The sequence below is a fragment of the Ostrinia furnacalis genome, unplaced genomic scaffold (genome assembly GCF_004193835.3).
Source record: "Ostrinia furnacalis isolate ACB-3 unplaced genomic scaffold, ASM419383v2 OfSCF0056, whole genome shotgun sequence".
In the NCBI taxonomy this organism is placed as follows: Eukaryota; Metazoa; Arthropoda; class Insecta; order Lepidoptera; family Crambidae; genus Ostrinia; species Ostrinia furnacalis.
This window is the reverse complement of record NW_021130295.1, coordinates 877-24,296: the sequence shown is the minus strand read 5'-3', so window position 1 is coordinate 24,296 and position 23,420 is coordinate 877. Positions and strand designations below refer to the sequence as shown.

The following is a 23,420-nucleotide window of genomic DNA, read 5'->3' as shown; positions in this document are numbered from 1 at the left end:
GCTCATGCACCCCCAGACCATCACACTGCCGCCGCCGCGTTTGACGGTAGGTACCACACACTCCGGGGTAAATTCTTCGTCTACTCGACGACGGACAAATGTCACACCAGGTGTGCCAACAATCTGTAAAGTAACGAAATTTTGTTAAGTGTTTTTCGGTCCAATATTTATTTTTACAAATATAGTTTTATAATATTATTGTCGCGTATTGTTATTACATGATATTGGCTAACTTACCTCAAAGTTTGATTCATCTGACCACACAATGTTTTTCAAATCTTCCTCAGTGAAAGTTTGGTATTTTAAAGCCTACTCGTAACGAGCTGTTTTGGTCTTTTCTGAGAGCCATGGCTTCTTTCTGGCTGTATAGCCCTTAAGCCCAGCTTCTTGGAGTCTTCTGCGAGTTGTTCTTGCAGAAATTGGCGTATTAATTTCAGCTGATAACTCAGCAGCGAGGTCGGAAGAAGTTTTTTTATGATTTTTCAAAGACTAACAATACTACAGTATCATAGCTAAACATCTCGAAACGTGTTTTATTGCACGTTGTGCCGTGAGTTTATGTTTCAAAACCTGTCAAGGAAAGGTTTTTATCAAATATCTTTGAGTATCTTTTATAGTTATCATGTATAAGCAGTATTTAGGGGGTGCTCAATACTTTTGGCCAAGGCTGTAGATTGTCAGTTCGACAGTCGAATCGACCTTTTGTGTCGCTGCTAGTTGGCCGTATTTTAGACCTATAGTAATAAAATAAACTTACATTTGCAGGTAGTTGAGCGGCACTCGCTGGTATATGGTGTTCTCGTCGGCTTCCGCCTCGGTGCCCCATTTAGGTTCTTGTAGCGCCGGCCATTCTGTCACCTGAAATATAAAGTTCTCGATTGTTGTACGAATATTTTCTAGAGAGTATAGATCTTTTCATCCACGAAGACGCACCCCACGCGACCATCGACCAAGCCTTGTTTTTTAATTACAAAATAGTGTAATAAACCAAACTTACTATGATATACAGGGTGGAATTTTCTAATGCCACCTGGAGGGAAAGTACTCTTAATATTGTAGATAGAAAATTTCTCTCAAAGAAAACATTCCTTTATTTTTGAAAAGAAATAGAACTGCATTCAAAAATTTGCATGCCACACCCGGGAATCGAACCAACTTAAATCTGTTAAAAATTACAACCTGTATTTTTATTGCATCGATCGTTAGGGTTAAGTATAAGGATGAAATCTCTCTAACAAACTTGATAAATCAAATGAAAAGAAAACCATGAAATCTTAAATTATTTTATTTTTATACAGAAAATTGTATGGTATGGTAGTGAATTTCCAAAAACCTTTGAATGCAGTTCTCTTTCTTTTCAAAAATAAAGGAATGTTTTCTTTCAGTAAAATTTTCTATCTACAGTATTAAGAGTACTTTCCCTCCAGGTGGCATTACAAAATTCCACCCTGTATATCTCTAAACTCAGTTTGAACTGAGTTACGAGCGTTAGAAGTTTGATGATTTAACATACTAGATTTGCTTTTTGTATGAAGCAGAATCAGCGCAATAAAAAAAGACGGCACTATAAACCCATATCGACACATATTGCTCAATGTACTTACTAGAATGTACGGATAAATGTGTCGTCTTTTTTATTGCGCTGATTATGCTCCACATTAATGGCTGGAGCCTATAATAGATGCTTGTGACCACGGCTGCAGCATCGCAGCCGAAACGTCAAGCCGTGAGTACATAATGTAACTCATTAATAAACGTCGCGTTAAGACCCGTGTCTTTCTATTTTATGCTTATTTTTGGTTCACATTGATTTAATTATGTAGGTAGTTAACTTATTACAAACACGGGAATATTCCCACCTCTCGTTCCCACCACTGCAACTTCTGTGTAGCCAGGATCTACCGCTTGACCGCCATAAAAACCCAACCAATGAAGTTCAAGTTTGTCCCGGGGGAAAGTTAAACTGTCATTGGACCCGCAACGAAATTAATCAGAAGAACATAGGAGAAGTCCGAAATTAAGGTTCGACTTCCCTCCATTGCAAAGCGGATGACAGGTGATAAACAAAGGTTTATAATTAAAACCTTTAAGAAAATATTATGCACCACGGACAATCAATTAAATTAAGGGGGCCTATCTTATGAGCAATTAGCAACTACCTGCTAATAATATTTTTCACAAAATCGCTTAAAAGCACGGAGATTTTTCCTTGTCGCGACAAGATCGGTGTAATAAATTGCGGAAACAGATGTATGTTGTATTGAATTAAGTTAACTTACAGTGTGAGTGGTGGCATGTATCCTGAGCAACTTCAGTAGCTCATCAAGTCTTTCCTGCGCAGAGCGGCCTTCCACGCCGAGTGTCGCTTCTGACCCGCCCACGGCTATGGTCTGCCCGGCTTCTGGAATGAACGGATCAAGTTATTAAGAGTGTGTGGGACGTGAACACTTTTCCGATCGGAGTCAAACGATCGTGTGATTTCGGTGGGAGCGTGGCATTACCATTTATTTACGTGTAGCGTTATTTGTTACAAACAAACTATGGATTGAAGTTTGAAATAAGTAATTTTCATTTCTAAGGAAGGAAGGAATATATTTTTCAGATTAATATCCTTGCGGGTCTAATGGCAATTTGACTTTCTCCCAGGACCAACTGACCTTCATAGGTTGACTTTTTATTAGTGATCAAGCTACTGGCTACAACACAGGAGTTGCAGAAATGGAAACGAAAAGTGCAAATAGTCCTGTTTTTGCTGCTACGTGCCTAAGGCTTAATTTAATAAGGGTTAATTTTTAGGGGGGCCTGCCCCTGGTGGCATGCCATGTCCGATGGATGATACAGGGGAGAGGATATTATCAACTATCATATTCCAATCGACAGCCCAACGTCCTAAGGTAAGCACTAGACCATTCTGGAGAGGGCACGGCCCACAGCACGGTCGTGTGAAGTCGGTTGCAGCAGGCTTACCACGTAACGTCCTTAGACCCGCACGATCGAATCAAGTCGGTACGAACAGGAACGCACGTTCGTGTATGTTCAACAGGAGGTGCTTACCGTGTATATGCGTCTGCTGTGTGCGCAGCAAGTGTGCTCGCAGCCGTAGATGCTGCCAGCCACGCGCCGAGCGCACTACCAGCCAACTGCAGTGCGAATAACGCGCGCACAGTGAAGGCTTTCTAACTCGGAGCCACACATCTTTCAGTGCTGGGTGGGATCGCAGCCGCACCCGAGCGCACGTCGAAGGAGTCGCCAGGAACCGCACGATCGTGTGAAGTCGGTTCGAGCAGGCTTACCGTGTAACGTCCTTACACCCGCACGATCGTATCAAGACGTTTCGAACGGGTTACCGTGTAACGTCCTTAGACCCGCACGATCGTATCAAGTCGGTTCGAACAGGCTTACCGTGTATATGAGTCTGCTGGGTCCGCAACAAGTGTGCTCGCAGCCGTAGATGCTGCCAGCCGCGCGCTGAGCGCACCACCGCAGCCAACTGCAGTGCAAATAACGCGCGCACAGTGAAGGCTTCCTCGCTGGACGGAGCGAGTAACTCTACGAGCCACACGTCGATGTACTTCAGGTGGGAGGACTTCCTGGAAACATTTTTTAAGAACAGAGTCAGGAGCGTGCATAAGTGAGATATGGTCGCCCAGCACTCCTCTTGGGAAGCATATACAGGGTGGAAACGTTAAGTGATCTCACTCGATTATTTCTAAACTATACAAGATATCGAAAAACTGATTACTGATTCTGAAAGTGCTTTACGAGCAGTAATAGGTTACAGAATTAACTGGATCTATCCGAAAATTCAATGTTTTCAACCTCCATACTAAATGTATGCCACTATGCCAGCCACACAATATTAGAAGTGTTAATTTTTTTATTTTAAATAATAAACACTTAAAATTATTCGTGAGTTGCATTCTTATTTAAAACTAGCTGACCCGGCGAACTTCGTACCGCCTTAGCGTAGAGATTTTCTTAATATTTTTTTCCGTAAGAACCATCCTTGGACTTCCACAAACATTTAAAAAAAAGAATTATCGAAATCGGTTCAGCCGTTCACACGTGATGCCGTGACAACGCGAAACGGGTTTCATTTTTATATATATAGATTATTCACGGAAAACATTGGCTTTACTTGCTATAATATTATCAAGACATGAGTGCTATGATTGTGGCAGTATTAAATGTATGGAAGCTGAAAACATAGAATTTTCGAATAGATCCAGTTTATTTTATAACTTATTACACTGGTCAACAGTGGTTTTGGTGCCAAGGAACTGTATATATTTTTTGATTAAGGACCTTATACTGGTTGCTTTAGTAGCAAATTGGTTGATTTCCTACGTGTGGTTTTCTAGATTTTGACGTGTATAGAAAAATACAAAATTTCACCAAAATCAGCGTTTATAATATTTTGAAGTGCTTAAAAACTTTCTTTTCCACGACTTTTGTGAATGAGGTGTAATGGAACTATCACGTTACATCCTCCAGCAGTAATCAGCCATCATATAGCTATCCCATCTGCCTTGGTACCTCTCTTCCAATGGTTTTTAGGTCTTGATAGCATCGCGCTCCCTGTTCTTAGCTATAGCATGTTATAGTGACCCAAGATTCTCTGGGAATTGGTCAAGATGACTGTGGAGGTAGTGCCCTTTGATGAAAATTATTACATCCTGAGTTTTTAGGGCATGTCTCACAATTTCATAGTAGTTACTAGTCCTGTGATTTCCGAAAAAATTTTTAGTAACTTCAACGAAATAAGTCCACGTATATCGTTCTAAACGTCCATCAAACTTAAGAAATCAGTATCTTTTATTAATATTCTTATTTGTGGGCCATCAAAAATTTACTGCTTTAACCTTTTTTTATGCTCAAACCAGGATTTTTTTTTGTTTTTTCCTCACTTTTTCCACTCTGAACTTCATGTTATGGCTTCTTTGACCATTGAAACATTGCCTCAGTGTTCACAGCAGATTATACAAACAATTTCGGGTATCCACGGCTTGAATACAACCACAATTTCCGACTTAAAGTAAGAAAAATAAGCACTTTTTATTAAAATATTGTCTAAATTTCTGAAATTCTTAACTGTGTACACATCACAAATGTAACAAATTACATTTGGATCGTTGAGGCAACTTCTTGGCAATGCAGACATCATATTAAAATAAATTTCGTTATAAAAATGTACCGATAACATTACAAACTGTGCAACCAAAGTACCGATTAAAGCTAAAATTTAAAACTGAGGGTAGATCAAAAACTACACGTAGGAAAAAAAAAAGAAAAATATTTTTATTATTACTAATACACACCTAATAATAAACTATCAACAGAATCTCGGCACCATTTTAATTTTGATTTTTTGTTGACCAGTGTTATTGGTACCATTGGATAGAGCTCGTGAAGCACTTTCAGGATCAGTTACCAGTTTTTGGATATCTTGTATAGTTTTTAATATTATGAGGTTTTACTAAATGTATGAAGGCTGGAAACATTGAATTTTCAGATAGATCCAATTTATTATGTAACCTATTATTGGTACCGTTGGATAGAGCTCATGAAGCACTTTTAGGATCAGTAAGCAGTTTTTGGATATCTTGTATAATTTAGAAATAATCGAGTGAGATCACTTATCGTTTCCACCCTGTATATGTTATCTTTGTCACTCAGCTCGCAAACAAGCTGGGTCTTAACATTCTCGTGCGTCTTCCTTCTTTTTTTCAAGCAAGAGCTGAAAATCAGTGTTCTGCTCATTTTTAGAGCAGTGTCTACACTGATCTCTCTGCTTTTTTGTATCGCTGCGGCACACTTACACCTTAGCGCAGGATTTTCTTTTTATTCCTTGTAATGTACTATATCTTTCCTGCTAAACCATATAGGTATCTATCTATCTATCTATCTTAACGAATATAAATGGTAACCTTATAATGCAGAAAAATGGGAATCTACCTTGAGATAGATAAGACACGTTGTAGGTAAATATAGCGGTAAATTCATGTCTCTGAATTGCAATTTGTGCGTGCAAAGTGATGCTCGCTATTTCTTTAAATGATTTCTCAGTGATCCTCCTATTTTGCTATTAATCAGTTCTATAGGCCGTCACTTCACCCATCTCAGTTTTATTTGGTGCGCGCGTAATAGGGTATTTGACACCACCAATCAATTGACGTACTTTTTAAAACTGTCAAAACGACACTCTCCCATAGATTTTGTACGGCGATACTAGCATGTGACGTCACAATTTTATCAACTCAATGAAACTACTTTTTACAATTTTAATGCAACCAAAAATCGTAATTTTCAGGTAATTAAAAATTAATTAAGTTTTTAAGACCAGAAAGAAGTGTCTTTTTAAATAAGTTGTGGTTTAGAATTATTGGCGAATGGTGTCAAATACCCAATTATATGTATTGCTGTCGCGCTCGCAATCTCACTGCGGCCGCCCGTCGCACAGTCGCGACAGCAATATAATTGCGCGCGAACGATAAGGATGGGTAGCTTGGGGTCATTGGACAAAATTCTACGTGCTCAGCGGCCGGACTATAGTAAAAAGTCGCCTGTAAAGCACTCAAACTGCATACTCACTTCTCAACAGCGGCCATGTCCAAAGCATGGAAGTTTCTGCACAAACAAACGTTTTTGCCCACACACAACACGTCGGACACTATCCGGACGTATTCCGCGGCGCTCGGACGCGGGTCGGTGGGTTTCCGGACGGGGAACAACACCGTCCCGTTCTCGAGGTCGAAAGCGTCCGTTTTGTATGGGGATGCGGGGCTGAAATAGTATTATTTGTTTATTATTGATCAAATAAATTCTCAAGACAATTTCTCTAAAGGAACACATAATTATAGCCTGAAAACAAAGTTACTTTTCATTCAATTCTATTTCGTTTCGTTTTCAGCCAAATGACGTTCACTGCTGGACAAAGGCCTCCCCCAAGGTTTTCCACAATGAACGGTCCTGCGCTGCCCGCATCCAGGCTCTTCCCGCAACCTTCTAGCTATTCTATTTAAGTAGCTTTAATCAGTAAACAGTCATGAGTTTGTGAACTGGTGATGTCATATAAATTCTAAGGAGAGGCCTGAATAAAGTATGGCAATTGACTTCTGATGCTAACTACCCTATTATCCAAGTTATTATGACTCTAAAAAAATCACTTCTTTCTTTACCCTGAAGAGCCATTTTGTTCTTCACTTCACATAAATAAAATCAGAAAAATGCAAACTATTATTTATTAGCCGACTAAAGCGTGGTCTGCGAGCACGTAGAATTTTGTCCAATGACCCCAAGCTACCCATCCTTATCGCTCGCGCGTAATTATATTGCCTACCGCCCGTGGCCGCGACAGCAATATAATTACGCGCGAGCGATAAGGATGGGTAGCTTGGGGTCATTGGACGAAATTCTACGTGCTCGCAGACCAGACTATAGTAGGTCACACTCACTCTCTGAAGAAGTCTTTAGGCGGCTCTGTGTCTCGGAATCCCAACAACACAGTATCAGGCTTCATGGCTCCTAGACCTGACAGCCTGGTAAGATGCGCGGCACCGCTGCGGACTGATTCGGCTAGGCACAGCTCTACGAAGGCTTTGACCTGAAAATTATAAATAACTCATTAAAAGGCAAAAGAAATAAGCGACCATAGGCCTTCACTAGGTGGACCGATGATCTGGTGAAGGTCGCGGGAGGTGCCTTGATGCGGGCGGCAGCGCAGGACCGGTTGTTATGGAAATCCTTGGGGGAGACCTTTGTCCAGCAGTGGACGTGTAGTCCCAGTAGAGTAGAATAGGACCAGTCAGTCCCACTCTTCCCGACGTGTAACTATAGAACAAATATGCGAACATCAGGTGAAATGTAGGTCAAGAGCTTCTTCGTTTTGGATAAAAAATAATAGACTTCTCCAACCAGTCTGACCAGTGTAAACCAAATTCACCATTTGCCTCTGGTGAATCTGAGTCTTGCTCCAGTCGTAGAGACTAAATGAATGATCTGATGATGATGTATATAATACCAGCCAATTACCAAATAACTACTTTTTTTCGTTCGTTCTTTGTTCGTGGGCAGTTGTCCGCCATAGGCTAAAATGAAGATTATGAATTGATTAACTATCTCATCAAAATTTTTAAAGTAATGTACTCACTTTGAGGTGGTCAATAAGCTTCAACCAGTACTTTTGTTCGGCCGCCAACGGGTCACCGTTGCCGTCCAGTTGGCCGATCCTCACGTGACCCAGCACGAATAGACCACCCTGAATATGACAAAAAAATAGTTTACAATATATCGTGTAAAACCTAATCTCTGAGCACTTTTAAACGTTTTCTTTGGGAAAATCACTGAAAAAAATAAAGAGGTGAAAGTATTCCCACCGTGAGTGCAGCCGAAGATTTCCAAGCCTGGCACAGGCAACCCCGCGTGCCACTAGATTTTTTTATGTGGTGTGCAATAAAGTAGTAGTACTGTTTATCTATCTATATTCTGGTCTGTGAGCACGTAGAATTTTGTCCAATGACCCCAAACTACCCATCCTTATCGCTCGCGCTTAATTATGTTGCTGTCGCGCTCGCACACTCATTGCGGGCGCCCGTCGCACAGTCGCGGCAGCAATATAATTGCGCGCGAGCGATAAGGATGGGTAGCTTGGGGTCATTGGACAAAATTCTACGTGCTCACAGACCGGGCTTTAGTCCCACCTTCTTCTGGTCGTTGACGAAGTCGATGAGCGGCGCGGCCTGGCGCGGTGAGCCGACCAGCAGAAGCATCTGCGGCCGCCAGAACTTCACGTGCTCGCGCCGCGGGTCCAGCAGTAAGAGGTACTTCCGGACCTGAAAGAAATATAATAGAATAGAATAGTTTTTTTTATTTATTTGAAAGAAAGACACAACTAGGAAAGACATAGGTACATACATAATGAAAGAGATACACAAATGGACAAATAGCTGCTTGTGCCCCTCTGACAAAAAGGCACCGCTCAGCATACATCAAGACCGCGCCAGGGCTTGTCTCGAAACTGATTTTCAGCGTCTAATAATAATGTGTATTAATAATACAACAGAATATAAGAAGTAATCAACTAGGTTTCGGCGTTGGAATAGTGGTTTTTATAAGATCCTGAAATGGCTACCGATTTTAGATTAAATTAGATCACCTGAGAATGTTTTAACTACACTCAGCGGCACGGAATTTGGCCCAAGCCTAAACAACCAGATATGAGGCCAAATTGGTGTTGTATGCCTAAGTTTCGTGTGACATGTTAACAGAACATTTGTTTTTGTTAATTTAAGAGGCTAGATTCATAAAAAAATGCCTCTGTTTAACTTTTATGACTCTAGAATCGTATGTCGTTGTTGGAGCGCAAAGAGTACGGGAAAGTTTAAATTCGATATTAAATGTTCTAAGGCTTTGGCGTTTTGTTTTCTGTTTTTAAATTAATCTTAGGGTCATTCTCGTTTCCATAATTTGAGAATAATGCCCATTACTCCAGCTCAAGTTGCTCAAATAGTGTTACTTAGAAGTCGAGGGCGTACGCAGTGGGAGATGGCAGAAACTTTAAATTTATCCCGTAAAAACTTAAAATATGCATTAAAAAGGCATGGCCAGATCGCCCTTTACACAATAAGACCAAGAAGTGGGGAATTAAGGTGTATGTCAGCGCGCGATGACCGGATTATCGTACTTGCAATATCAAGAAATCGGTTTCTCAGTACGTTTGAGATACGCCAACGTTTACAAACAGCAAGCCCAGTGAATGTCAGTGAGCACACAATAAAAAGAAGGTTGGAGCAACGTAACCTGCATATTCGAAGACCAGCTCGAAGACCAGAACTTCTCCGATCCTTCGCGAAGTGTGACTTAGGTTTCGTAGAGAACAAGCAAATTGGACGCAAGGCTAATGGAGTAAAGTTGTATGGATCGATGATTGCAGAGTCACCTTAAGAGCTCCAGACGGCCGTGGAAGTGTATAGAGAAGGTGCGGAGAAGAGATACTACCCAAACAGACAGTTTTCATAAAGAGTTTACTCCATTAGTCTAACGTCCAATTTGCATGTTCTCTAGAAAATGTAAGTCGCACTTCGAAAAGGTATCGGAGATGTTCTGGTCCTCGAGCTGGTCTTCGAATATGCAAGTTACGTTGCTCCAACCTTCTTCTTATTGTGTGCTCACTGACATTCACTGGGCTTGCTGTTTGTAAAAGCTGGCGTATCTCAAACGTACTGAGAAACCGATTTCTTGATATTGCAAGTACGATAATCCGGTCATCGCGCGCTGACATACACCTTAATTCCCCATTTCTTGGTCTTATTGTGTAAAGGGCGATCTGGCCATGCCTTTTTAATGCATATTTTAAGTTTTTACGGGATAAATTTAAAGTTTCTGCCATCTCCCACTGCGTACGCCCTCGACTTCTAAGTAACACTATTTGAGCAACTTGAGCTGGAGTAATGGGCATTATTCTCAAATTATGGAAACGAGAATGACCCTAAGATTAATTTAAAAACAGAAAACAAAACGCCAAAGCCTTAGTACATTTAATATCGAATTTAAACTTTCCCGTACTCTTTGCGCTCCAACAACGACATACGATTCTAGAGTCATAAAAGTTAAACAGAGGCACTTTTTTATGAATCTAGCCTCTTAAATTAACAAAAACAAATGTTCTGTTTACATGTCACACGAAACTTAGGCATACAACACCAATTTGGCCTCATATCTGGTTGTTTAGGCTTGGGCCAAATTCCGTGCCGCTGAGTGTATTTTTTTATGCATAACAAGGCAGGTATTTGACCACAACTGATGTGTTTTTAACAATTCTGAGAAGAAGCACTTTCTTTTAGTCGACCTTACTTCCAGTGTTGATTGTATGTAATCTGAAGACACGATAATTACCAAATTCTTCTATGCACTACTGATTTTTATGTACTGCTTTTTTGCCTACGCTGGACTGCGAAACTACTCAATCTATGGGGTAGCTTACGTCCAGTTGTAATCTGCGGGTGCACATTGGTGACTCACTTGCAGCAGTTCTCACCTGGTGGAAGATGAGCGCCTGGCTCAGGATTATGAAGTAGTGGGATTCCAGAGACAGCACATACTTAGACCCATCCCAGTTCGGTGGACACTTAGTTCTCGGAAAAATGCTGTGCCATGGTAATCGGAAAGATCGTCCATCGTGTTATATGGCAACTAGCGGTGAATTTGGAACTGTGATCAGCTTGCAACCAGGGCTGTCTAGCAGTCAATAGATTGGCTTGCAACCTGGACTGTGGTATCGCACTCACCTGGTGGAAGATGAGCGCCTGGCTCAAACTGCCCCACTTGGGGTCAGCTGCAGCAGGAGACAGCAGACGCAGCGCCACCACCAGCGACCTACCCGCTAACTTAATAGTTCCAGCAGTGGATCCTAATATCCTCACCTGGTGGAAGATGAGAGCCTGGCTCAAACTGCCCCACTTGGGGTCAGCTGCAGCAGGAGACAGCAGACGCAGCGCCACCACCAGCGACCTACCCGCTAACTTAATAGTTCCAGCAGTGGATCCTAATATCCTCACCTGGTGGAAGATGAGAGCCTGGCTCAAACTGCCCCACTTGGGGTCAGCTGCAGCAGGAGACAGCAGACGCAGCGCCACCACCAGCGACCTACCCGCTAACTTAATAGTTCCAGCAGTGGATCCTAATATCCTCACCTGGTGGAAGATGAGAGCCTGGCTCAAACTGCCCCACTTGGGGTCAGCTGCAGCAGGAGACAGCAGACGCAGCGCCACCACCAGCGACCTACCCGCTAACTTAATAGTTCCAGCAGTGGATCCTAATATCCTCACCTGGTGGAAGATGAGAGCCTGGCTCAAACTGCCCCACTTGGGGTCAGCTGCAGCAGGAGACAGCAGACGCAGCGCCACCACCAGCGACCTACCCGCTAACTTAATAGTTCCAGCAGTGGATCCTAATATCCTCACCTGGTGGAAGATGAGAGCCTGGCTCAAACTGCCCCACTTGGGGTCAGCTGCAGCAGGAGACAGCAGACGCAGCGCCACCACCAGCGACCTACCCGCTAACTTAATAGTTCCAGCAGTGGATCCTAATATCCTCACCTGGTGGAAGATGAGAGCCTGGCTCAAACTGCCCCACTTGGGGTCAGCTGCAGCAGGAGACAGCAGACGCAGCGCCACCACCAGCGACCTACCCGCTAACTTAATAGTTCCAGCAGTGGATCCTAATATCCTCACCTGGTGGAAGATGAGAGCCTGACTCAGGCTGCCCCACTTAAGGTCAGCGGCAGCAGGAGACAGCAGATGCAGCATGAATGAGTAGTAGTATGTTTCTAGTCTTTAGGAAATAGCTAAGTAGCTAGTTTTGGACCTACTTCCAGCAGTGGATTTTTTCCAGATTGTGTTCTTACCTGGTGGAAGATGAGAGCTTGACTCAGACTGCCCCACTTGGGGTCAGCTGCTGCGGGCGACAGCAGATGTAACGCCACCACCAGCGAGCAGTATTAACCAGCGCCGCGCCCGCCAGCTAACTTAATAGTTCCAGCAGTGGATCCTAGTGTCCTCACCTGGTGGAAGATGAGAGCCTGACTCAGACTGCCCCACTTGGGGTCAGCTGCAGCAGGAGACAGCAGATGCAGCGCCACCACCAGCGAGCAGCACGCCAGTGCAGCACCAGCAGCGTGTAGCGGTCGCAGCGCGAACATTAACGCCGCACAGCCTCCCAGGCCCAGCAGTGACGTCATCCAGGAGAAGTGCACGAAGGACGGCCTGAAGACAACATAATAACTATCAGGTCATGTCTTCTTTGTAGGAACACGACCTAATATTGCAGAGGCAAACCCAAGTGGGGTTTGCCTCTGCAATATTAATATTATCATCTGAAAGAATCTACACAAACAACGGTATAACACACAAGGCTGAAACAGCTGTACATATTGGACTAAGGTGCTGGACCATTGTACAGTAGCTTCATATAATGGTCGTAGAGCGAACATCAGTGCTACGCAGCCCGTAAGGCCTAGCAGTGACGTCATCCAGGAGAAGTGCACGAAGGACGGCCTGGAGATACAACATCATCATATCAGGTTGTCTTCTTTGTAGGAACATCATCTCAGCCATAGGACGTCCACTGCTGAACATAGGCCTCCCCCAATGCTTTCCATGCTGCCCGGTTGGTAGCGGCCTTTGTAGGAACACGACCTAATATTCCAGAGGCAAACCCTACTTTCAACTGAAGGAATTTGCATGAACGATTGTGTAACACAAAGAAAAGGCTAAAACTGCTGTACATATTGGACCAAGGTGCTGGACCATTGTACAGTGCTTCATATAATGGTCGTAGAGCGAACATCAGTGCTACGCAGCCCGCCAGGCCTAGCAGTGACGTCATCCAGGAGAAGTGCACGAAGGATGGCCTGGAGACACAACAACAGCACCAACATCAGGTTATCAGGATACGTCCATCAGATAATATGTAGATTAAAACCTTATACATCACCTCATTCTCATAAAGGACGACACCTAAACATGGGCCTTTCCCAATGATTTCTAAATTGACCGGTTAGTCATCATTATCATTTCAGCTATAGGACGTCCACTGCTGAACATAGGCCTCCCCCAATGCTTTCCACGTTGATCGATTGGTAGCGGCCTGCGTCCAGCGCTTCTCTGCTACCTTTATGATGTCGTCGGTCCACCTTGTGGGACGTCTGACGCTGCTTAGTAGCGTAAAAGTAAAACAGTGGTCCACAATACCACCTATTCTAGATACTATCTTATTATATTATAAACCGGCAGACAGTGGTGACTGAGTTTGTTGCGACGCTTCTTCTCAGCACTTGCCAAATGTTTGTCTCGAAGCGCTGGTAGGGCAAAAAAAGAATGAGACATGTATAGGCTCCTTAAGAGCATTTGACGATTTGCAAGAACTAATTTAATTAGTCTAAACAAATAAAGATAATTTTGATTTTGATTTGATTTTGATTTTTACTATGTAATTATCACTTCATCATGAGGTCATTTTTAGTCTCCACTGCAGGAAAATAACCATTTCAAATTTTCGATGAAGAAGAAAGATGATGATTGTATACTGAAGACTTGACTAACTGCATGAAGATGACCCCGATATCTTTAATTTTAAGAATAAGAATACTAACCTGAAATTAGGCGCAGATGCCAGGTCCAATCCTAAACAAGCCAGGTTGATGGCGAAGTAACTTGTCATAAACAGCACAGAGTTTACCTAGAATAAAAGAAAATATCAATAAAATGATGTAATAAATTCTTGAATTTATTGCGATTGGAGCCAGTAAATTGCTATACCCTTTTTATTACAATCATCAGTCTTATCAGTCTTATATAAAACTATTATCTTCATACCTGTGCAATAGCATTGAGCGATCCAGCCATAATACCAATTTGTACCAGCAGCCAGGATATGATGACAGCCAGTACTGGGTTACCAGAGTGATTCGCTACAGGGCGTAGGAGAAAACCTGAAAAATAATAAATACAGTATATTTATTGTTTAAAATCATCTTTATAGTGTTATAATGGCACATGGGGGGGGAGTATGTTACGCGTACATTTTTTTAGTTATTTCCGATGACAATTAAGACCTAAAACGTTTAATATTTCATGTCAATAATATATCCGCTTTGTACTGGAGGGAAGTCAACCTTAACTTCGAACTCCTCCTATGTTCTTCTGATTAATTTCGTTGCTGGTCCAATGGCAGTTTAACTTTCCTCCCCCGGGACAAACTTGACCTTCACTTGTTGGGTTATTGGCGGACAAGCTGTAGATCCTGGCTACACAAGAGTTGCAGTAGTGGGAAAGAGAGGTGGGAATAATCGCGTCAATAAAATAAAGAAATTCTTACCAAAAATATTGTCTTTTGCGAGAGCCTCCAAAACTCTTGAAGCACCGATCAGATTCGACAGTCCGGCGGAAAATGTTGCCGTAAGCATGCCTGTAACGAAATTTTCATGATTAGTAATTTATTTATTAACTTTTTAATTTTGAAAAGCGCAATAGCTGACACAATGACACAATAGTAGTATAGATCGCACAGCGAAAGTTGAGACGGTCAACACAAGCAATGTTTTCAAATTCAAATTATTTATTGCATATCACTTGGGTAAGGGTTGCTAGAACATAATTTTGTACATGTGACGCCCATGTTATGTATGTTAAGTCATGTGATAACACAACCTTATTCAAATTGTAACAAAGACGTGTTGCGAACTTTTTACCCACGTCTTATTTATTTATTGAAATTTAATTTGTCACATTTCGTCATAAATTATAGCCTTTATGTTTTGTGTTTATGTATCTGGGTTTTAAACGATAATACTGTAAGGTTTCAACAATATCCGTTCAGTACTTTTTGCGTGAAAGAGTAACAAACATCCAGACATCCACACAAACTTTCGCATTCATAATATTAGTAGGAAGGATATTTTTTTATGAGTCAACTAGTTATCAAAATCCTTACCCACAGCAATAAAAGGCGGCCACACGTTAATAGGCAGCAGGTATACATAGTTGTTCTGTAACAGTTCCCTCGTGCAAGTGGCAGCGGTGAGCAGACTGAGAGCCGCGTAGGACACGCCCGTAAATAACAGGGCTGTTAGCGTGCCCATTGGGATACTTTTGGACGGGTTCTTTAGTTCACCTGGGGAATAAATAAATAAATAATAAATATCCTTGCACATTTTACACTGCGCCGCTAGCCCCAAACTAAGCAAAGCTTGTACAACGGGTACTAGACAACGGACATAAACATACTTATTTTTTTTTTGTAATACATACATATTATACATAGAAAACACCCAGACCCGTCACAGAAATTAAAATTCAACATTTCAATTTCTGCCGGGAATCGAACCCGGGACCTCTCGGCATAGTAGTCCGTTTGTGAACCACTACACCAAACGGCCGAACGGAATAGAACGGTAGTTTTAAGTATGAAACCCATACAATACATTTTTTTTTTGCTTGTACATCATACTGCTTACCTGTTTCACAAATACATTATTTGTATTTTGCAACAAAAAGGGAACAAAAATTATATGGCTGTACCAAATGTATGAATGTTACAAACATTGAATTTTCGGATAGTTCCAGTTTATTCAGTAACCTATTATTGGTACCGTTTGAAAGAGCTCGTGAAGCAGTTTTAGGATCAGTAATCAGTTTTTCGATATCTTGTATAGTTTAGAAATAATCGAGTGAGGTCACTTATCATTTTCACTCTGTATACACAATAATATACAAATCTTTCCTGTTTATAATATTAGTGTGATTGACCATGACTAGTTATCTAAGGTAGGTAGGGCTCAAAAGATAAGGAAACATGTAAAGTGCCCCTTAAGGGCTACCTTTTTTTAAAATTATCTTTGACGTTCATAAGTGCACAAATACTTGAATAAAATATTTTAGAAGAAGGAAGTTTGGTTTTAGTTTCTTACCACTCATATTAGCGCCAGCCATGACTCCCGTAACTCCAATGAACAGCACTCCAAACACCGAAGCGAAGTCCACCATAGACCCATCGCTCGTGGTGTAGTCTTGCCCATAAGACGGGTAGAGGTTCCCCATAAACGTCTCCTTGCTAAGGCCGGTGTAGTTGAAGCTGGTCATGTTGGTTAATAAGTTAGTGTCTGGTTTCGCGATCTGGGGGCAAAGAAAATAATAAAAATATTGTATGCGTACCTGAAAACGCAACGTGGGACGTTCACCTACAAGGTGGACCGACGACATCATAAAGGTAGCAGGGAAGCGCTGGACGCAGGCCGCTACCAATGGATCAACATGGAAAACATTGGGGGAGGCCTATGTTCAGCAGTGGACGACGTCCTATAGCTGAAAGGATGATGAAGATGATTGTTTAAGATGCTGGTAGTGTGTTAGACAGCAAGGATAGGAGTACGTGGATATTTGAGACTAGTATCAGCTGTCAGTCGCTAGACTCAAGACTCATCACAAGCTTAAAAAGCACTTTGGCAGATCCGGGGCTTGCCATGATGCGTAGATAGCGATAAGGACATTTGAGAATGGTTTCGGCTGTCTGTAGCTAAACTCAAGACTGATAGAGAGCGACGAAAGGGGCGTGGACAGTTGGGACTAGTTCCAGCTGTAAGTAGCTAAACCCAAAACTGCATGATCTCGAGCTTGAGAGGAAGCGTCTTTAAAACCAGTCGAGATTGCGATGTAATCGGAAACGTATGTAGATTTTTTAATGAATTAGACAAAGAAGTCGAATGAACGAGCAAATGAATGAATGAACGAAGAGTGAATGATGAACAAATGAGTGATGGAAGAACTTTTGAAGATTTAATTTTTTGTATGACTGTGGAGGACACTCACGCTCTGAGGAGGCGTGACCACGAAGCTGACGAAGGCACTGGCCAGGCAGACCAGCATGGTGGCCCAGATGGCCAGGCTGGTGCGAGCGAACAGCGCCGCGCCCGCCAGCGACACGCCCAGGCCGGCGCCGTTCAGTAACGACCGGGATATAGCGACGAGGAATACGCGGACATTAGAGACTAGTTTCAGCTGTAAGTAACTAAACTCAAGACTGGTCTCAAACGAGGAACTTAGGTGTATAGCGACAAGGAGTGCGAGGACAGTTGAGGATAGTTTCAGATGCTAGAAGCTAGACTCAAGACTGATCTCGAGAATAAGAGATAGTTTCTGTTGCTTGTTGCTAAATCCAAAACTGATAGATAGCAACGAGGACAGTTGAGAATGGTCTCAGCTGTCTGTAGCTAGACTCAAGGCTGATAGACAGCAATGAGGAAAAAGCGGACATTTGAGGCAAGATTCAGCTGCAAGTAGCTAATCTCAAGACTGATTCATAGTGACAAAGAACACGTGGACATATGAGACTACTTTTAGCTGCCAGTAGCTAAACTCAAGATTGATATCTAAATTGAAAGACTGCGACTTTAGAAAAAGTGTCATAATCCAAATTAGTGGCTCCTTAGGTAGTAAATGAATGAATGAATGAGTGGTGAGTGAGTGAATGAGTGGTGAGTGAGTGAATGAGTGGTGAGTGAATGAATGAGTGGTGAGTGAATGAATGAGTGGATCAGTGTGAAGCTGCGGCCGTTACTCACGCTCTGCGGAGGCGTAACCACGAAGCTGACGAAGGCACTGCCCAGGCAGACCAGCATGGTGGCCCAGATGGCCAGGCTGGTGCGAGCGAACAGCGCCGCGCCCGCCAGCGACACGCCCAGTCCGGCGCCGTTCAGTAACGACCGGTATAGGAACCGGTACCACCAGCCGTCCGGTATACCCGGGTTCGGGTGGACTAGGTAGCCTGGAATATTACATAAAAGTCATGAGTCATTTGTAAATAGGCTTTTAAAAGGCTAGATATAAAAGTATTACTTTAACCCTATCACTGCTACGGGACAATAAAACGCCAATGCTGAGAAGAAGAAGCGCCAAAAACTCAAGTCAATCTATCTGTCAGCGTAATATTTCATGAATTCTCTTGCTGAATGCATGAATGCTTTTACAGACGACGGCACGTCAAAGTAACACTGTCGGGTCTAACGCCCGTATTACTATGAGGTATCACAGTGCGCGTGCATGCACAGGGTGACACACGAACCAATCACAAGATTTTTCTGCTTCACTTAAGCAAGCATCGTTTGTGAATACGGGCGTTAATCGAGCGAGCGGGCGAGTTGTAATAGGAGCGAATAGTCAACAAAAATCTGAAAAAGTGTTGTCTTTACTTTTCGACTGTTTACTTTCGCACGTCTCATGCCCGTTTTCACTATCAATCCCCGATTTTTAAGTGACCTCTATGGTAACACATAACAGGAATTTTGTTTTCATAGATGTCACTTAAAAATTAGAGATTGATGGTGAAAACGGGCATCAATCTAATTTTGAACCAGTTCTGTACGGCTAGCACGAAAAACTTTTGAGTTCGGATCGTTTGCGTATTCGAATCGCCAATAAAAGATTTAGTACGAAAACTACAACAGCGCCTTGTGATCGTGTCGTAAGGTGAACTTAGTATGAGAAATGGTTGCACGAAACTTATTTTGAGACTCAAAATTGTCACGTTATCGTTTAATTCGAAGGTTGAATATCGAATTTTGTCGAATACGTAAACGATTCGAAGACGAAAGTTGTTCATGCTAGAGGTACAGCACCGAGCATCAACAAAAGAAGCTCAACCAGTATTTTTCACATGTTTCAAATATTATCGATGCAAACTAGCAAAACAAAACACACTCTAATGTCACTCACCATTAGGTCCGAAATTCTCCACCAGCGCTTCAGTGCACGCCGATATACAGAGGGCGCTGGAGACGACGTTTGCGAAGAAGAACAGAGTTCCGATGGCGCCACCGAACTCTGGACCTAAAGTCCTGCTTATCATGACTGGAAATTGGTTCAGGAAATTACGAGTAGTATTCATCTTAGACGGTGAAAAAATCAAACAAGATAGAAATTAATATTCATGTAAGTAATATTTTAATGACTTTTGTAGTGAATTTCGAGTCCAATAAATTACTTTCATATCAATAAGGGCTATCGTTTTATACTTAACAGTTGGCACCACTGGCGAATGACAGGATCTTACTCTGTGGCTATCCTGGTGAGTGAAAATGCAATAGACCTCTTTTACCTCAGTTGGCAACTGTCTTAGCCACTAGCAAGTGACAGGACCTCACTCTACAGTGGCGCTATTCATTACCTAATTATACTGGGTGTTTTTCTATAATAGTATGTACTTAACCAGATAAAATAGGTTGATTCTGCTGCTCAAATACAACTACTTTTCAAACAAAGAGACCCTTTATGAAATTCTCAGATTTGGATTGACCATTTTGATTGATCAAGTATGAAAATAACACATTACATTTTGTTATTATAAAAGGATACAATAAACTCCTCCTCCCTCCACCGCGCCATTGGTCGACACGGCACAAATAGACGTCACTGTGAACAGCACAATCAGGTAGGCCAGGCCAAATTGCGCAAGCGTCACTAGGAGACCCGCGTTGCCGACTAGGTAGCCTGGAAAGAGAAAAGAAACACGTAAGGCTTTTAGTGGAAACTAGCGGCCGCCCGGGACTTCGTACGCGTGAATCCCGTTTTACCCCCTTAGGGGTGGAGTTTCGTAAAATTCTTTCTTAGCGGATGCCTACGTCAGGGCCGGATTGTGAATTTGTGGAGCCCTGGGCTGAAACTTCTTATGACGTTGTCACGTAAAAATATCGTACGTAAACCGTCTTTACAGACAACTATTTTCTTTTTTTTTTTTTTCAAATTATGGCCTACTTTTTAGCGGGATCTGGGGGACCCTTGTAACCCCGGAGCCCTGGGCTGCAGCCCAATCAACCCATAGGTAGATCCGGCCCTAGCCTACGTCATAACATCTACCTGCATGCAAAATTTCAGCCCGATCCATCCAGTGGTTTGGGCTGTGCGTTGATAGATCACTATGTCAGTCAGTCAATCAGTTAGTCACCTTTATGACGAGACTATTCCCACCTCTCGTTCCCACCGCTGCAACTCCTGTGTAAGCAGGATCTAGCTTAACCGCCAATAAAAACAAAAACAGTGAAGGTCAAGTTTGTCCCGGGGAAAAGTTAGACGGTTATTGGATGGAGACGCAACGAAATTAATGAGAAGAACATAAGAGGAGGTCGAAGTCGAGTTTTATTGGAAATAGCTAAAACCCATGAAGGATGTCTCGCTACTCACTAACTTTTTGCAGGAATTCTGTATTACTGGATCAAGCAAAACTAGATTGCCGTGGGAAAGGGCCCTTAGTCCAGATCAATATTCAGAAACAAATTATAATTGAAATTCGATTTATTGTATAACAAGAGACTTGTATAGAGAAATTATTTGCCACCAGTATTTACCATGTGACAAGCAAATAAATAAATAATCCACTGTAAAATGTCATGGATTAAATTATTCAAGCAAATACAATTTGATTATACTCGTATTTCATCAAATTACTAGTATTCCAGCTTATTTATATGAACTAACAAGGAGTTAACCATTTACAGTCAACTAATTAACAACATTACAACGGTTTACCATCATCATAGCAATAAAATTATGTCAATTATCCAGCGCATGCGCCCTAGATCGCGCGTGTTGTGAGTTACGTCGATGCGATAACGTTTGAAAACATTGCAAGCGATTATAATAATTTATAATTAATGAACAAGCTTAAGGAACAAGCTAACCCGAATATTATACAAACCTAGTCTACGGTATAATTTTCTGTATACATGACAGCACACCATGCTGAACGAGTCACTTATATAGAGAAATATACAGGATCTTAGGTACTCGATTATTTGTATTTTTAAACTATACAAAATATCGAAAAACCAGTAAGTTTTTCGTTTCGTTTTCGTGTTATTATTGTACTAGCGTTCCGCCCGCGGCTTCGCCCGCCTGTAATTTTGTCTGTCAAAGAAAAACTTTATCGCGCGCGTTCCTGATTCAAAAACCGAGATAAAAACTATCCTATGTCCTTTCCCGGGACTCAAACAATCTTTATACCAAATACCATCAAAATCAGTTCAGTGGTTTAGGCGTGAAAGCAAGACAGACAGACAGACAGACGGACGGACGGACAGACAGAGTTACTTTCGCATTTATAATATTAGTATAGATTCATATAAAGCATCATAATTATAGACAAAACCTTGGCAATGAACCTTAAGTAGATTAGGGGCCTTTATTAATTTAAGTAATTCCTTGTTTATTGGATTATGATGCTGTGTGTCAAGTTCTACTACTCACAGACAAAGAAAGAAAGAATAATTTGTACTTAAAACGTCACAAATGAATTTATAAACAACTTAGTTAATAATTTACTATTTTGCAACAGACAGTTACTTGGTTTTGTTAATTTTTATTGGACCTTTAATACAACTGCATTTTAGGTTTGCTACTAGATATTATCCAATAAATCTTATAATTAAAAGCATTAAAAGTCACTGAATTGAAAGAGTTATACTGTTTCTTTTGCAGGTGAAAGTATTCCACTGCTATATTATGTCAGGCCTGGCTCACTCCGCGCGGTACATCCGATAATTACCTACAGCGAAGCGCCCCGCCGGCGGGTATTATATCAGTCGAGTGTCAGCGCGCGCCCGTCAGGACGCTGGCGTGCGTTGTAGTATGTACCTAATTCTATGATCGAAGTATTATTTAAAAATGGACATAAAGAGAAAGAAATATTGTGCGGCTTTCGGGTGTTTAAATTCGAAAAGAAATCTACACCGGATTTATATTTTTTTTCACTTCCCAAAGATGCTGAAAGGTATGTTGGCCATGTAGGTAATCAATAATTCTTAGGATAGTAGTATAGGAACCTAACCTACCACGACTACTGCTCAGAATGCGTTCGTTCGTTACAGCCAAATGACGTCCACTGCTGGACAAAGGCCTTTCCCAAGGTTTTCCATATGAATGCGTACTTACCTACATACGTACCTCATTACATATAAGTAGATTAATTAATTTTTCACTAGACAGCAACCCTAACAGCGTAAGAAGAGTTCAGAGGCACGCGATAGAAAGAGATAAAACTTGTAGGTGAATAAAATTGTAGGTACGTAGTGCTGTGCGAGCTGAATTCCACTGTATCGCGTCGTAGCAAGACTCGCATTTATTTAAATCGTCTTGCGGAGTAATCCTTCTGTACCTGTACTATTACTTATTCTGTGATTATGTTCACCAGTATCATATTAGTATGCGTACACAACGCATTTGCTATACGCACAGCACATCTAGCTAAATACTGATCTTATGTAGTGACAATAGAGACTATTTCACAAAAAATATAGACTGGAATGCTGATGACTATACATTCATCAGACTATAAAATTTTCTTGCAAAAATGAACCCTGTTATAACTACATAAGTCTATAGCTACTATTTTACAAAAGAGTATAGTCTGGAATGCTGATGGATGACTGTACATTCGCTGGCACATCAGAGTAAACTTTTCTTGCAGAAATGAACCCTATTGTAACTCCAATAAGACTATTGCGTGAAGCTTTGTGTGCCTACTTGAATATACAATCATTATTGTTATTCAATACGGATAGAAGAATATTAAACAAGTACCATTAGTGGTTTGTAAATAATGACTCTTTCTTGATAGATATTGAATGTGCGTTTTATTTTTGTTCGTAATCTTTCTTACTTTAAAGGAAATTTATTTATATCCGCAATCCATAGTTGATACAAAACAAAGTCTATGTTTAGTTTTGAAGATAGGTAACGGTAAATAGTAATGAAAGATAGAAGAATGGGACTGATGGCCACTATCTGTTTTATATTTAAACCAAACAGAGAGCATTATAATTATACACACAGTATGTTACATTCTGTGCTAGAAAGTACCTCACAGAATTAAAAAAA

The 23,420-nt window shown here is 41.5% G+C and overlaps 1 protein-coding gene across 1 annotated transcript; it reads right to left on the bottom strand.

The window, feature by feature from the left end:
• Positions 1-757: 757 nt before the first annotated feature.
• LOC114355718 (solute carrier family 12 member 9-like) lies at positions 758-20,039 on the bottom strand (the record flags this gene model as incomplete). Its single annotated transcript, XM_028308733.1, has 17 exons — positions 758-858; positions 2,280-2,401; positions 3,403-3,590; positions 6,592-6,783; positions 7,455-7,603; positions 8,150-8,257; positions 8,700-8,831; positions 12,404-12,484; positions 12,641-12,761; positions 14,150-14,235; positions 14,373-14,488; positions 14,875-14,964; positions 15,490-15,669; positions 16,466-16,670; positions 18,116-18,318; positions 19,266-19,400; positions 19,905-20,039. Coding segments are annotated over 17 exons (2,344 nt in total), but the record flags the coding sequence as incomplete, so codon positions are not given.
• Positions 20,040-23,420: the final 3,381 nt, after the last annotated feature.